This window comes from Saimiri boliviensis, chromosome 1 (genome assembly GCF_048565385.1).
Source record: "Saimiri boliviensis isolate mSaiBol1 chromosome 1, mSaiBol1.pri, whole genome shotgun sequence".
NCBI classification, from domain to species: Eukaryota; Metazoa; Chordata; class Mammalia; order Primates; family Cebidae; genus Saimiri; species Saimiri boliviensis.
Genome location: NC_133449.1, coordinates 235,311,127 through 235,328,041, shown reverse-complemented (window position 1 = coordinate 235,328,041; position 16,915 = coordinate 235,311,127). Strand labels below are relative to the sequence as shown.

Genomic DNA, 16,915 nt, shown 5'->3' with positions numbered 1-16,915 from the left:
ATAATACTCGGTATGCTCAGAACTCAGGTCTGGGGCACTTGCTCATTTTTCCTTGATTGTTTTTAAGTGTAGTCATCCAATCCTATATTCTAAAATATCATATTAAGACCTATTACTCCTACAGTAATATCTTTATTCCTCACTTTCCTTTTCCATATTCAGTTGCCCAGAGACTGAGTACCCCTGTAATTTATGGCCACTTTTGAGAGTTATGGTAAAAACTACAGTATAAACTAAGACTGTGGCAGTTACAGGGGCTCATAGGGAGACCCTCTGTGGGAATCATCACTCAGAGATTTCATTGTGTCCCAAACCCAGTGTGTCTAAAACCGGCCTCAAAGTCCATGCCCAGAAGGCCATCCCTGGGCTCGTGTTTGTGGCATCACAAGCTTCAGCCCTGGCAGCTTTGATTCCACCGCCCTGCTCTCCCTCTGGTCAATGTTGCTGTCACTGTTTTCCTTCCCTTCTCACTCCCGCCACTCTGGGAGATTCTCATTACCGCCTTCTAGCGTGCTGGGAGGGAATTGTGCTAGTTTCTTCCTCTCAAGGTATGCTCACCTGCAATTTACGATCAGTACTTTTCCCATAGTAATCTTTGTGAAACAGCATTTTCATCAGCCCACATAAACTTAAGGACCTCTCTCGTGTTTACTGGGCCAAAACCGAGCTCTTTCCATGGCCATTTGGTTCCTCATCTGTGACCTGCTCACTAGACCCCTGTGTTCCCCCTCAGCCTCAGTTTACAGTCTGAGGCCCCACTAATCCTGTCGTCCTTTCCTCCCTCTGCACGTGATTTCCTGCCTCTGGCATTTTGCCTGTGATCATCTCCTTCCTCTCAGTTTCCCCCGATCCTCTGCATCGGTCCTGGTATTTTACCTCCTCTTCGGAGGTCTTCCCTGACCTCTGTGGCTCAAATTCCCGCCCATCACTTTCATATCCATTTAAAATTGGATTATGCACAGTCTCTTTGGGTTTTAACTATTAAAAGAAACAAAGTTATTTTAGGGCCTAATCATATGATGACCTGTACAGCAGCTCTCACGAAGCTGGCCCCAAGTCACTTCTGCAGAGCTGGTACCCGGGAAAGCCTCAGGAGCCAGGGCTCACTGAAAGGGAAACTTATGTGGTAAAGAACATGTTGGTTCATTGACTTGATTAAGTGGATGTGATGGAAATTGCTGAAAGTACCTAGGATATATTTAGCTTTAAAAACATAGTATTCAGGCTGGGTGTGGTGGCTCACACCTATAATCTCAGCACTTTGGGAGGCTGAGGAGGGTGGATCACGAGGTCAAGAGATTGAGACCATCCTGACCAACATGGTGAAACCCTGTCTCTACTAAAAATACAAAAATTAGCTGGGCATGGTGGCATGCACCTGTAGTCCCAGCTACTTGGGAAGCTGAGGCAGGAGAATCGCTTGAACCCAGGAGGTGGAGGTTGCAGTGAGCTGAGATGGCACCAGTGCACTCCAGCTTGGGCAACAGTAAGACTCCATCTCAAAAAAAAAAAAAATAGTATTCTTAGAAGTTATAAGGTTTAAGCAGTATCTTTTTATTTATAATATTACCACTTAGAGAAATATACTATTAATATTTTGATGAAGTTCCTTATAATCATAAAAAATTATATGAGCTTTTTTTTTTGAGATGGAGTCTCACTCTCTTGCCCAGTGGCACAATCTCAGCTATTGCAACCTCTGCCTCGTAGGCTCAAGTGATTCTTCTGCCTCAGCCTCCTTAGTAGCTGGGACTACAGGCACATGCCACAACACCTCGCTATATGTGAGCTTTTAATGCTGTTTCATTTGATACTGACATCAAATGTATTTGTTTTTGAACATTTAATTTTTCCTAATTTTTTAAGCAACATAAATACGTGGCAATGAGCATTCTTTTGCACATACCACTGTCCACATCTTTGATAATTGCCTGAGATTAAAGTCTAGAATTAGTATAAGTAGGTCAAAGTATGTAATTGATTTCCTCTTTAACCCACAGTTTTTAGAAGTAATTTCAAGATTTACAGGGTTTTGGGAGGGAGAGAGGGTGGTTTAAACTTTGCTTACTCATATTACGGTTTTTACATTGAGCAATACAAATATAACATGTACAGTCTCTGCTGTTTCGGTTAAATAATCTTTCTCCATGGGTGCATTTTTGTTTTCAGTTGTGAAGGTTAATATTCCTATCTTGAAAACAGGATATGATGGCCGGGCATGGTGGCTCATGCCTGTAATTCCAGCACTTTGAGAGGCCGAGGCAGGTGAATCACCTGAGGTCAGGAGTTCGAGACCAGCCTGACCAACATGGGAAACCTTTACTAAAAATACAAAATGACCTGGGCCTGGTGGTACGTGCCTGTAATCCCAGTTACTCAGGAGGCTGAGGCAGGAGAATTGCTTAAAGCCAGGAAGCAGAACTTGCAGTGAGCGGAGATCATGTTGTTGCACTCCAGCCTGAGCAAGAAGAGCGAAACTCTGTCACAAAAGAAAAAAAAAAAAAACAAAAACCAAAACAAAACAAAAACCAGGAGATGATAGAAAACACATAATACTGTATAAGTATTCAGAATTCTGGTGACATTTTTCCTCTGTTAAAGCCTGAGTTGCTGATTTTCCACAAAATGATATTTCTATAAAATTCCCCTTGCTTGTAAATAAGTTTCATGGCTATTATTTTGATGTTACGTTATCCGTTACACAGAAATTTATATATCATACCTTCATTGTAAATTTAACCTTAACGTAAAATTATCCTTTTAATGTCGTTAGATGCTTTTTGCATTTAATTTTACTTTGTCTAAACCTAATAATATTCCTCCTGCTTTCCATTTGTTTGTATTTCTCTCAGCTGTTGCTGTGTTTTTGATTTGAGGTGCATGTCTTTAATTTAGCTAGAGGTAATCTGTAATGTAACTGAAGGAACTTGTTTTATGAGAGGGTTTTTAAAATTTTACATTTAATTTTACTGCTACCAACATAGTGTTTATAGGTCCTTGCTGTTTTCCTTGATGTCTAGTTTAGCTATTTAGACCAGGTGTTGTTTGCTTTTGTCTTCTCCGGGGATTTGGCAAGATATGCTCTTTTAATATCAACTAATAGTAGCTTCAAGGCTGTGGAAGGCTAATAATTTAATTCTCTTATTTCCATTATGTTTCCTCTCCCCCATCCAGCCTCTGTTAAAACACTGAATTATTATTCTTTTTATAAGATTATGTTTAATCTTTCAGTTTTCTATTTCCAAAAAATATTGCCGTTTTTATTCAGCTCTGTCTCTACTTACAACCATTTTTTAGATGTGATTCTTTGTTTAGCTTGTTTTACTGCTCACTTCTGCTTCTTCTTTTTTTTTTTTTTTTTAAAGAAAAACTACAGCAAATCCTTCTTGAACCACTAATTTTGATTCTTTCCTCAAAAGGCTAAAATAGGAGTGATCTATTGCTCTGGAGCTTCATGTACCAAGGGATATATCATTTTCCTTTCACACAAAAACAGCTTACCTAGTTAAATTTGTGAACAAAAGTCCAAAGTCTTTTCCCTTCACTGCTTTACCAACATTGGTCCAATAGATTTGAGCATTTATTATCATAGTGGAAAAGTCTACGGCCTGCCTGACGCTATTCCTTTGTTGATAACCCTCGTTTTCTGCCTTATGCTTGAGGACTTTTCATTTTTTAATCATATGGATATTATCAGGATGTATCTATAGGTGTCATTTAATTATTTTTCTTAGGGAACAGTGAGAGCTTTTGATTTGTCCTTTTGGGTGCTTTTTCATCTTTATAAAATTCTTGTCTATTGTGGCTTTGACAGTTACTGCTTCTGATCTAATTTTTCTGATCTATTTCTTGGGTAAGTGTGATCTCTGCTATCTATGTTCTTTGTATGACATCTATTTTATAATTATACCCTTCCACTTCTCCACATTCTAGAGGGAGTCTTTCAAGTGTAATTTCATAGCTCGGCTTTGATGTCTGCACCACACAGATTCTTCTGAGTTCAGTTCAGATTGTGCTTTTGTCTCTTTCCATTCCTTGCAGTCCTTTCCTGTCTCATGATGCTCCGTTTTCCCCTCCTCCTGCAGGCCGAGCCTCATATCCTGTTCTCCCGTCATGGCCTTTTGCTCTGTTTTACTGAAGCCCCTGTCTTCTCTTATCAAGAACAATTTTCAAATGTCTAAACTTTCTTTCTTATTTCTGGATCTAGTATTCAGTGGCTGCTGCTTCTGGCGAGTTTTTGGTATAACTGTGTTCTGTGCTATCTTAGGACTTCTGCTGTTTCCTGTTATTTACTCGCTCTGCAATGAGGAGAAGGCTGTCTGAATCTGATGCTTATCAGCCAGGCCAGTGCATAGATTAGCCTTAGGCCCTGTTTGCTGGCCCCTGGCATGTTGGCTGAAATGCCTCTTCAGACCTGCAGGCTGAGGGAAGTCACGGATTTCAGCTTCCTGCCCAGTTCTGTTACTGGCACTTATGCAGCGTGGCTTTGATGGACCAACATGGCATCTTCCACTCCCGCAGAAGAATTCCTTCTGCATAAGTATCTGATGCACCCAGGCTCCTTTATATATGATACGGTGTGTGGGGGGTGGTGACATGGAGGTGGCAGGGGAAATGGCCCAAAGACAACAGCCTGGCAGCAACCAGTGACCAGACGGTGCAGCTTTCCGTGAGAACAGCCTTAGTGTCTATGCCGTGGGCAGAAAGGGACAGTGAAAGTATTCCCTTACATTCTTCCAGTGAGGCGAGGCCGCATTGTTTTGTGACATTAAACATGGGCACAGGGCTAGCATTTTTCATTTAATTAGACTACCTCAAACTTCTAGTTAGTAGGAATTCTTGCCAAAACCTCACAAGACATTTTTTTTTTTTTCTTTTTCAGCAGTGTTGAGAGTTTCTTTCTTTTGGTTGTGATAGGCATTCTGCCTGGTGTGGAAGTGGGACGTTACTACCAGCCAGGTGTCAGGAATCTCATGCAATGTAATGCATGTAGTAGAAAGTGAGTTTTCAGGCAGACACAGAAGCATCGCAAAAGTGTATGTCATTCATGATTTCAGATTTACTCATTGATAAGATCCTGTACATAAAGGGAGCAATATCTCCAAAGAGATGAAAATCTCTTTAGCAGTCTGTTTGTGCTTGAGTGGTGAGGATACATGTGATTTAAATAATTTTTCTTTCCTTCTTAAATTTTCTAGGTATTTGTAATGTTTATTTGTTAGTTTTATAATGACCGGTAAAAACATGATGTAGTGTTACTAATTTCAGATTAACCTAAGAAAGATGGATGCTTTTGTATCTTTCCTTTTTATTTCAGACTGTAACGCAAATGTGCACAAGGGTTGCAAAGATGCTGCACCTCCATGCACCAAGGTAATTGCTCAGTGATCTGTGAATATTATATCTAGCATGGTTGCTTCATAGTGCTTATTTGAGCTTTTACTCCTTTTTATTACCATCTAGATTTATTTCTAAAGTGATCATGATAGCTATAACATATGCTCAAAGCTTAAAGTTATTTGCTTAACTGTACACTGTTAGAAATAGAAAGAAAGCTCAAGTCCAGATATTTGTGTTATATGCCATGGCTAGGTTAGGCTTTCTGTTGAGACCTGCTTGGTTTAACAGTGCAAGCCCTGGGCACACTCAAATGTAGATCAGAGTAGTGAGTCACAAACGTTTACAAGCCTCACAATCACTGGAAGACCCGTGACAATACACATTTCTAGGCCCCGCTTCCAGAATTTCTGATTCCGTAGATCTGAGGTGGAGCCTGAGAATGTGCATTTCTAACAAGTTTGCAGGCGATGGTACTGCTGCTGCTCCTGAGACTTCACTTTGAGAGCCACTGGACTAGAAGAATGTTCGGTGTAGCTGGGAATGGGCTTGAGTAGACGAAGGCGTGTGTGATTCGATTCCTTTCTTTTCCACTCAGTAGTCATGTCACAGATGCATGTGAGTGAGCATGATGATCCTTCAGGGGCAAAGTTGGAGTTGCAAACCTCTTTGTTGATTGGAACACATACTGTGTCAGATCACAGAGTTAAGGGCTGTTTTGAATGTGACATTTCAGTGCTCCAGGCAGTGTGTCCTATAGTCAGGAGGGATAGCAGGGGGTAGAAAGAAAGAAGAAGGAGAAAGGCAGCATTGATAAGAACTCTTTTCAGCCTGGGTCTGGACACATGAGCTGGAGATCTCTGGTTCCCCTGAGGCTTTTAATGAAGCCAGGAGTGTTCAGGAGGCACACATTCACAAGGCCCCATCATCATAACTTGCACATTTTATTATCATCACATTTTACGCTTCATTGCATTCAATGTCGTTTGCTTTGAATTCCTCTTGGAAATAAAATAACAAAAATGATGTAGATAAGAATCCTGTTCTGTGTAACTATATGGATATTCTTGTAGTCCAATGACACTTTGATCTTACTTTATGTGTTTCTAATATTCTTTACCAGAAATTCCAAGAGAAATACAACAAGAACAAACCACAGACCATCCTTGGAAGTAAGTGACGTGGAAAATGACAAGAACTTTTAAAAATTTAATATATACTACACATTTTTCCATTGTAAAAAGATCTCCTTTTGTCTTCTCATTTAGCCAGTTATTTCTTCTTCCATAACATATGCTTGGCATAATTTTTAGCTCCATAAAGTGGTCAAGAAGGCTATAAACTTCTACACTAGCCTAAGAACTTTTGTGTTTATGTACCATATGATCTTTTATATTAGAGAGGGCTGTAAGGAGAAGGTATTACCATGTTGCTTCAATTCTAAGATGCTGTCTAATGTAGTATGCTCTGCTGATTTATTAATAATCCTTCAAAGAAAAGAGAAATGCTACATGAAATGTACATTACTTGGTTTTCCTAGCAGTAGCATAGTATAGTAATATTGCAGTAATATCTTTATCTATACAAATACACACCACATTCTTCTTAAAAATCACAAAGTTTGACGGGAAAAAGTCTTCGAATTTGGAGTCTATAGATTTTTATCAGTTTCTGTTGTCCATTATTATAGTTACCTGGGTTTAATTAGCTGTGCTTGAGGCTGTGACCTCATTAGCACCTTTAGAATGACTGAAATTTCAAGGCATACCAGAGGTTGGTTTGCATATTTTAAAATTTGGTGGCTCTGTTTTTCCTGGATTGTATATTGCTGAAATTTAAGCAGTTTCTCTTGAAAATAATTGGTGCCCTTTGACAGTTCTTTACAGCACTTACAAGAACCAATCACACTAATGTCTCCTAAATGTGAAAATCTCTTGTTTTATTGTGAGAGATTTTGCAGTGTCTTCTGCCTAAAGTTGTGTTGCTTGACATGTGGCAGGAATTTTAAGTGCATGTAAATTTTCATTTCCATGTAACAAAGTGTGACTGATAATTTAAAACCACTTTAATTGGGGGACAATTAGGCATGCAAATTCGTGGTAACATGCTATTGGGTGTAATATTATATTAGGTTAAATTGATGCAGGCAGTTACAGCTGTCATATCACTCTCTTGCCTTGACCCCAACAGTCTCTTTGATGATGTCAGTTATCAGGGGCTTCTCATTTTCATAGGGTTAAATGTGAAAATAAATAGTATCTTAGAATTGATGAAATACCATATATTACTCCTCTTCACATGGGAGTTGTAAGAATAAAATTAACTTATGCATATGTAATATGCTTTGTATGTCCAAGATCTATGTAAGTATTTTTGCCTTTTTCTGGAGAATGTATATGCTACACTGCTATAATATGGGATGGAAATGTCTTCTGAGTCACTTATAGTACACATCAAATGTAAATGCGTCTATGCACAGAAGATTTTAGAACTGACCAGAAAAATGTAGAAGCCTTATTTGGTTTTCCATATGTGAGAGAGAATAGCCCAGCTTGGCTTGCAGGTTTCATTTACGTGAGATCCTTATACCGTGAAGAATAGGCTCTCCAGCATCATTCCATTCCATTGACGTGTTCTCTGTGTGCGGATGCTTGTTTATACACACAATATGCATTCAGTAACAGTACTAATAACACCTTGCAACTATTTAAAGCTGGCTCTAAGGAGCCCAAGCAGTGATTTACGGGAAAGCTGGCCCAGTATTTCCCCATTCCATTGTCTTGTTTGTTTGTGCAATCCCAAACACCCACAGTCTCCCAGTGGAGATGCAGAAGCAGGCCTGCAGCATGGGTGTCAGGAGGGTGTAAAATGAAAGGGACACTTGGAGCAAGTGTCAGGATGTAGCAGGGAGATTGGTTTTAAGGCATAGCATGCGACGGATTACAAGTGATCCTTGCAGGGTTTAGATTTCTGGCTTTTAAGTGACTACTTTTACTTGTAATTACTGACCTAGAAACCACATGAAGCATCTGTTCTGATTTCCAGATTCTTCCTTTAGAGACATCCCACAGCCTGGTCTCTCCTTGCACCCTTCTTCCTCCATGCCTGTTGGATTGCCGACTGGAAGGAGGGAGACCGTGGGACAGATCCATCCATTGTCCAGAAGTGTTCCAGGCACCACCTTGGAAAGGTAAGGCTGAGTGTGTTTTTACATCTTCATGGCTCAGAGAAGCTGCTGGGGCTGACCGTGCACCCCTCCCTCTCCCCTAGCTTCAGGAGGTCAGCAACATCCTTGGAGTCTGAGAGTGACAGTAACAGTTGCAGAAGGAGATCTCATTCCGATGAGCTGCTACAGTCCATGGGCTCTTCTCCCTCTACAGAGTCTTTCATAATGGAAGGTGAGGAGAAGACACAGTTTCATTTATTTGTGTTTTTGTTAGCATTTGCCAAAAGGATATTTTCCGAATGACCTAAGATTGAAGCATTTAATTTTTTTTCTTTTTCAAAGAAGTCTGTTTCAGGGTATCTTTTTGGTATAGGTTCTACTTTTTAAAAGGATGAAAATTTAGTCCCAAAGGAGACAACCAGATAGTGACCAAAGAAATATGTAAATTTTGAATAGACATATTACTAAAAGAATGTCACAAGCTTAATGAAGAGAAATGAATAAAATATATTGTATGCTTATTATTAAAAGTGTTTTATAGCTATGGATGAATTGGAATAGGATCCTACATTAAAAACATATACTTTAGTTAGTTAAGACTGGTCTTCCTTGGATCTCTGAGATATTTACTCCATCTGTTACCTCCTAGGGGAGTAAAAACATTTTGTTTTGAGACAGAGTCTCACTCTTTTGTCTAGGCTGGAGTGCAGTGCTATGATCTCAGCTCACTGCAACCTCTACCTCCCAGGTTCAAGCAATTCTCCTGCCACAGCCTCCCAAGTAGCTGTGACTACAGGCACCCCCCGCACACCCCATCCCCCTCAGCTAATTTTTGTATTGTTTATAGAGATGGGGTTTCACCATGTTGGCCAGGCTGATCTTGAACTCCAGACCTGAGGTGAGCCAACCACCTCAGCCTCCCAAAGTGCTAGCATTACAGGATGAGCCACTGGGCCCAGCCTTTAAAGCATTTTTTAAAAGCATATTTTGCAGGGCAAGACTTAATCTAGGGAATTGGTTTTTGTATCCAAGCTGTACCAGGTAAGAAGGAAAACAAAATGGAAAGAGAGTAGTGACAAGAGAGAGCAGTGGACTCTGCCCCAGGAAAGTGTTTTATTTTAATCTTGTCTTTAAATTCTTTGTCATCTCATGTTTACTGTTCTGACCTGGAACCTCTCTAATGAGTGCCATTTGGGTAAATAGGGTTTAGTTTTCTTGAGGAGTATGTGGGCGGGAGGGCTGTATGTATGTGTGTTTTTTTGTAATTCTATTAGAAAAATCTGCACTCATTTGTGACTCAAGTACTTACATGCTACTTAGCAAGTCAAGGGCAAATCAAATGGATGAGTACACAATTCAGATTTTAGTAAACAGTGCAAAATAACCCGGGGCAGAAGAAATTGGTGTGTTCAAGATTCTATAGACACATTATGGAGTCTGAAGGTTACCCAAAATAAAACTGAAATAGAGCAGGCCAAAAGAAGCAAAAGAATCTTCAGAGGTCTCTTTTCCTCCAAGTAAACAATATTTTAAATATCTGATTCTTCTTTGCTTTCATGAAAGCTGTCTTGATTTGGACCATTTCATCAGTCCAGTTTTAAGATGTTTCACTTCATGTTAATATGTTTCGGCTTAGTAGTTTCCATGTTCACCGCAGATTTATTTAGTGTGAGGAATCGTAGACTTACAAAGGTGTATTTGTGCTGTGTTACCGTACTTCTGGCTTTTCTTTTCTAAACACACATTAGATGTTGTGGATTCTTCTCTGTGGAGTGACCTCAGTAGTGATGCCCAGGAGTTTGAAGCAGAATCTTGGAGTCTCGTGGTGGAGCCCTCATTTTGTAATAGACAGGAGAAGGACGTCATCAAAAGACAGGATGTCATTTTTGGTAAGCATTTCAAATATGATCTTTGAGTTGAAGCAGTGTGGTACCAAGAAAAGAACATGGAATTTGCAACGATACAGAGTTAGGTAAAATCCCATTTCTATCATTTTCTATTTACCTGGTCACAGACAAATTACATAAATCACCTGGACCTTAGTTTCTCCATCTGTAAAATGAAGATAATATTAAAAATAATAGCAAAAACCGCAATCAGTTTTGCACTAACCTAATAATACTCAGGTTTTAAATATTGTTGTGAGACTGAAATGGGTATAATATGTACCTGACACAGAGCAAATGTTATTTCCCATATCCCTTTCAAGTTTATTTAGATTTGGCCTCTACTCTTCCCTCTTTTATATAAGAATTGCAGTGAACCTTCACATATTTTAATGTAGGGCTATTGCAAATGGCCCTACAGTTTGGTTGCACACACCAGTCATTCATAGACAGCAGGTGCAGTGCAAGTTGCTGCACCTGAGTTTGGGCAGTGTTTGACTCTGTTCTCCAGTCCTCAGTACAGAATTCAGCTGTGGTGAGTTTGTATTTCCTTATGCTGTTTGGGATGAAGGCATTCTGGATTAGGGAAAGTTAAACTGTAGACTAGGAACAAAATGAAACTTTGAAAAATTTCAAGTACAAAGTAGATGCCAAGAAGATACCCTACTTCAAAGATCAGACTGGCTCTTTTGACTAATTCTGTGTATGCAAATATGGGCCCCAAAGTCCCTGGGCAGCGAGGATACCGTGTCACCTGCATCACGTGGTGGTTAGGCACATCTGGTGAGATGGTGTATGAGGGTGCTTAGAAATCTGCCAAGAGCTGTGTAGGTAGGTGTGAGTTACTTAGTGTTTCTTAAGCAATTTATATTCTACTGTCAATTTTCTTAATTTGCCTCTCAATTTCATGTTATTGAAAATAATCTAATCCATTGAGATGAATTGTTACCTGGACTTTTGTGTCAGAAGGGCTTGCATTCCAGGGCAAATCCTTTGCGCTCTCTTCCTCACTGTTTGTTTTTTAAAAATGACGAAAGTCATTCCTATTTTCTGGGTGATAATGTATTAATGGGTTAAAGGATTAAATGAAAAGATATAAGTAAGAGCTTAGCATGGAGTAGACACTAAAAACATGATAGGAAATAACTCAAAGTGAGTGGATTTTCAATGATAGAAATGTTTAATTTTGATAAAACATTAAAGCTATGTTTAGACTTGCTGACTCTCCATGGCTGATATTTAAGGTTCTTTCCCAAAACTTGCAGTAAGTTTGGAAATACTAATTAATGTACAACTAGTACTTTTGGTGCACCTGTAAATTTTGAGTTGTTATTTTGTCTCCTGATGCATTTTTAAAATTGAGGTATAATTCACCTCAAAATCCACTTCTTTACAAGTACACAATCTAGTAGTTTTTAGTATATTCACAAAGTTGTATAGCCATCAGGTACTGTACATCAGAGCATCTTCATTACTTCCAAAATCCTGCACATGTTACCAGTCACTCCCCATTTCCCCTTTCTGCCAGCTTCTGGCAAGCACTAATCTACTTTCTGTCTCTACAGATTTGTCTATTCTAGACATTTTCCATGAATGGTACAATATGTGGTCTTTTGTGACTGGCTTTTGTCACTTGGCATAGTGTTTTCAAGGTTCATCCTAGTTGCAATATGTATGGGTACACCATTCCTTTTTATGGATGAATAATTTTCAATTTTGTTTACCTAATCATCAAGTGATAGGTTTTTCCACATTTGGGGTCATACAGTAACTTTATGTTTAATCACTTGAGGAACTGCCAGACTGTTTTCTAAAGCAGCTATACCATTTTCCATTCCCATCAGCAATGCATGAGGGTTCCAGTTTCTCCACATCCTCACCAACACTTGTTTATTGCTTTTTTATTATAATTATTCTAATGTATGTGAAGTGATGTCTCATTCTGGTTTTGATTTGCATTTCCCCAACAGCTAATTATGTTGAGCATCTTTTCATGTGCTTATTGGTCATTTGTATATCCTTTTGGAGAAGCATCTCTTCAAAGCCTTTGACCATTTTTGGATTGGGCTATTTATTTATATTGTTGAGTTAAAAGAATTTTTTAAAAAATGTATATTCTAGATACAAGTTCCTTATCAGATAAATTATTTACAAATATTTTCTCCCATTCTGTGGGTTGTCTTTCCCCTTTCTTGATGGTGTCCTTTGATTGCTTGTGATGCATTGTTTTCCGCTGGAGAAAGTGGAATTTTGGAGACAGATTCTGCAATAGAAAGGACCAATGGTTGTCTGCACTGAAGAACTTTATTTAGTTCCATTCAGTTCATCAAATTGATTGTGCTCTTGCGTGATGCAAAAAACAAACAAAGAAAGGAAGAAAGAAAACCAACAAAGTTGTATTTTATAGAGCATTTTCAGGTGGGAATAAGACCTAGTTCCTATCTGAAGGTATCTAAAGATGATAGCTGTTATATTGTTGAGTTTCAGATACATTAGACTGTTGTATATTGAACTTGACATATATATCTTCTTTAATATCTGGTAAAAAGAAAATGGCTTAATATTTTAGGCTGAATGAAATGTTTAATGCTGACTTTTACATTGGAATAAATATTATTGATATTCTTAAACATTTTATTTGTGTAACATATAGTGTTGAATTATTATTTTAATAGAGATACTTGCTTTTCAAAATTTGCTTAATGCATATTTGTGCTCACACATTTCAGAGCTAATGCAAACAGAGATGCATCACATCCAGACGCTGTTCATCATGTCTGAGATCTTCAGGAAAGGCATGAAAGAAGAGCTGCAGCTGGATCACAGCACCGTGGATAAAATTTTCCCCTGTTTAGATGAATTGCTTGAAATCCACAGGCATTTCTTCTACAGTATGAAGGAGCGAAGGCAGGAGTCCTGTGCTGGCAGTGACAGGAATTTTGTGATCGACCGAATTGGAGATATTCTGGTACAACAGGTAAGAAAAGCTTAAAGTCCTTGACCTTTGTGACATAAGTGAGGTTTGAATCAGAATCTGCCATTTCATCAACAAGAGTAAAAATATGATATTTTTAGACATTCATAGTGATGTTCTGAGGATGTGTTTACCATCATTAGATTGTAAGTCCCAGTAAGGTAGGGATTCTTGTCTGTTTGATTACTGCTATATTTCAGCACCTGTAACAGTGCTTGATACTATAAATATTTGTTGAATCAATGGGCCACTTCACTTAGGTTAAAAAAAAAAATCAGGAATTCACCTGAATGTCACATCTTACAGTGGTCTGCAGCACTTGGAAGGGAAGGGAGCTCCATCTGTAGTTGCTTTAGCATGGCTTTCCCGAGGTAGATGCTAGCATGCCATCTTCTCCAAAAGTACTATTTTTTGAAGCTGTTTCACCCTGTCATATATAGCAATGGAGGTCAACTGTTGGTCTGTATGCTTAAAATGGGGAAGTTATGCTGAGTAGTGTTCCATGGTATTGATGTATTACAGTTGGTTTAATCATTCACTTATTGAAGGCTATCTTCTTGTTCCCAGTTCTTAGCTGCTATAAATAAAGCTGCTGTGAACACTCACATGCAGATTTTGGTGTAAACCTAAGCTTTCATTTTTCTGGGATAAATGCCCAGGAATGCAATTTCTGGGTTGTATGGGAGTTGTATGTTCAGTTTTGTAAGAAACTGCTAAATGTTTTCCAGAGTGGTTGTACCATTTTGCATTCTCATCAACACTGTACAAGTAATCCAGTTTTTCTACATTTGATGTTGTCAGATGTAGCATTTGATGTTGTCACTATTTTTAATCTGGCTATTTTAAGAGGTATAAAGTAATATCTCATTATGATTCGAGTTGCACTTCCATCATGGCTAATGATATTAAATATCTTTTCATGTGCTTATTTGCCATCTACATATCCCTTTCAGTGAAATTTCTGCTTATGTCTTTTGCTCATTTTCTAATTGGATTATTTTCTTACTGTTGAATATTGAGGTTTGTTTACATATTCTAGACATTAGTTCTTGTCAGGTATGTGACTGACAAACAATTTCTGTAAATCTGTAACTTGTCTTCTCATTTTCTAATTTTGATGAAGTCTAGTCTATTAGTTTTTCCTTTTTTTCCCATGATAAAACATTTTGTTTTCTTTTTACAACCCCCTATTTTTTCCTTTTAAGAATTGTGCTGTTGGTTTCAAGTTTAAGGATTCTTTGTCTAGCCCTAGGTCTCCAACATTTTCTCCTATTTTTAAAAAATAATTTACAGTTTGGGCTGGGCTTGATGGCTCACACCTGTAATCCTGGCACTTTGGGAGGCCTAGGTGGATGGATCACTTGAACTCAGGAGTTTGAGATTAGTCTTGGCAACATGGTGAATCCCCATCTCTACAGAAAATACAAAAATTAGCTGGGCATGGTGGTGTACACCTGTAGTCCCAGCTACTTGTGGGGACTAAGGTGGGCAGATCGCTTGAGCCTGGGAGGTTGAGGTTGCAGTGAGCTGAGATCATATCACTGCACTCCAGCCTGGGTATCAGAAGTAGCACTCTGTCTCAAAAGACAAACAAGTTTTACAGTTTCATGTTTTACATTGAAGTATGTGTTGCATTTTGAGTTATTTTTTGTGCAGGTTATAGAAGTAGGTTATGAAATTTAGTAGGTTGACTTGTTGTTGTTGTTGTTGTTGTTGTTGTTGTTGTTGTCTATGAATGTCCAGTTGCTTCAGGGCCATTTGTTGAAAAGACTATCCTTCCTCTAATTGCTTTTGCACTTGTGCCAAAAATCATGTGGGCATCTGGGTTACTATTTGTTTCACTGATCTATGGGTATATCTTTCTATAGTCTTAATAACTGTAGCTATATAGTCTTAAAATTAGAAGACTAAGTCCTTCCACTTTATTATTTTTTCCAAAATTGTTTTAACTAGTCTAGTTTCTTTGCCTTTTCATATAAATTCTATAATAATCTTATCTTTATTTTAAGAAAGCATACTGGAATTTTGTTAAGAATTGCATTAAAATTGTATATCAATTTGAAGAAAATTGACATCTTTCCTATCTTGAGTCTTCCAATCCATGAACATGGTATAGCACTTCATTTATTTAGATTTTTGCTATCTTTCACTGGCATTGTATGGTTTTTACTGTATGAGTCATATATGTATTTTGTTAGATTTGTACCCATGTAATTGTTTTTGAATGGTTGTAAGTGGTTTAAGAATTATCTTTTGAGACTTATTGGCCCCAAGCATTCATATAAGCAAAGATGAAAAGACCAGAGGTAGTGATGTAAATTTTAAGTACTTTCAAGAGGGCGGATGTGTTCTGGTTTCCATTGTAGTGCTTTTCAATGTGGACATGTGTATGTAGGGCCATCATAGTCTAAGAAAGGGGTAATCGGGTCATTCAGCTAGTTCTCTTCACACCACCTTATGATTCTAAGTTGATTCCTATGTGGATTTTCTCCAGATGTTTTTCTATAGATAAGGCTTATTGAAACATCCAGTCCACATCTTCATTTCTCTTCATTAGCTAATAAACAGGCATTCTGGTTCTGTTATTCACTGGTCTCTTTAATCTTGGCTGATGGTAGCTTGCCCTTGATCCCCTTGTAATGTGTGAACAAAAAAATCAAATTTTCTACTGAAGGCTGTCTGTGGATATGGTCATTAGCCAATGTAAATGCCAAATGAATGATTTTTTTGGGGAGGGGGCCAGACCTTCCTGGAGCCCCCCAAATGTTGCCATATACTTTTCTTTCAGTCTATACAAGTATCAAAACTATAAATTGAAATGACAGATTTGTATTAAAAACAGGAAAAGGATAAAATACATCAAATATTTCTTATTTGGCTATTTGATGATTATATTAGTTCAATATAATATGATCACATTATGTTGACCCCTTACCACTCAACAACTTTCTTTTATTAATTTAAAAAATGTCTGAGGGGAGAGTGATAGTGTTCAGAAATTCTACAGTATTTATTCTTTATTTGCAAGTAGTGTTCTGAAATAGATGAACATTGCATATTTTTTGTGTGTTTAGAACTTACTAAATTTACAAACCATTATTGAAATGTTATTCTTCCCAGTTTTCAGAAGAAAATGCAAGTAAAATGAAGAAAATATATGGAGAATTCTGTAGCCATCATAAAGAAGCTGTTAACCTCTTTAAAGAACTCCAGCAGAATAAAAAGTTTCAGAATTTTATTAAGGCAAGTACTTTAAAACTTTATTACAAAGTGATAAATCAGCATAGAGAAATAGTTTATGCTTGTTTCTTAATGATTTAAACAAATTTCTTAGCTAGGAACCGCTTTTCAGGGGGAAAAGGAGGAAAGTAGAAGGTTCTTGGCAAGGGTGGAAAGTCTCTTTTTCTGTGTTAGTAAAATATTCCCCCAATCATTTTCTTTTGTATCTTATACTTGTGAGATTGTGTCTTCCAATCTTCTAAGAATATTTGTAATGTATTGGGACTGTTTCATGCTCTGACAAGGAATATAACAGAAAAATCAAAGTAAAAA

General features: G+C 38.0%; 1 protein-coding gene across 7 annotated transcripts in view; it reads left to right on the top strand.

Moving 5' to 3' along the window:
- The window catches only part of ARHGEF28 (Rho guanine nucleotide exchange factor 28), a 316,904-nt gene that overhangs the window by 241,286 nt on the left and 58,703 nt on the right, over positions 1-16,915 (top strand). For all 7 annotated transcript variants that reach the window (XM_074384818.1, XM_074384828.1, XM_010336521.3 and 4 more), the window contains 7 exons: positions 5,318-5,373; positions 6,461-6,509; positions 8,383-8,527; positions 8,608-8,735; positions 10,252-10,392; positions 13,119-13,366; positions 16,484-16,606. In XM_074384818.1, coding sequence (XP_074240919.1) covers positions 5,318-5,373; positions 6,461-6,509; positions 8,383-8,527; positions 8,608-8,735; positions 10,252-10,392; positions 13,119-13,366; positions 16,484-16,606 — 890 coding nt within the window. The remainder of the gene's footprint in view (positions 1-5,317; positions 5,374-6,460; positions 6,510-8,382; positions 8,528-8,607; positions 8,736-10,251; positions 10,393-13,118; positions 13,367-16,483; positions 16,607-16,915) is intronic.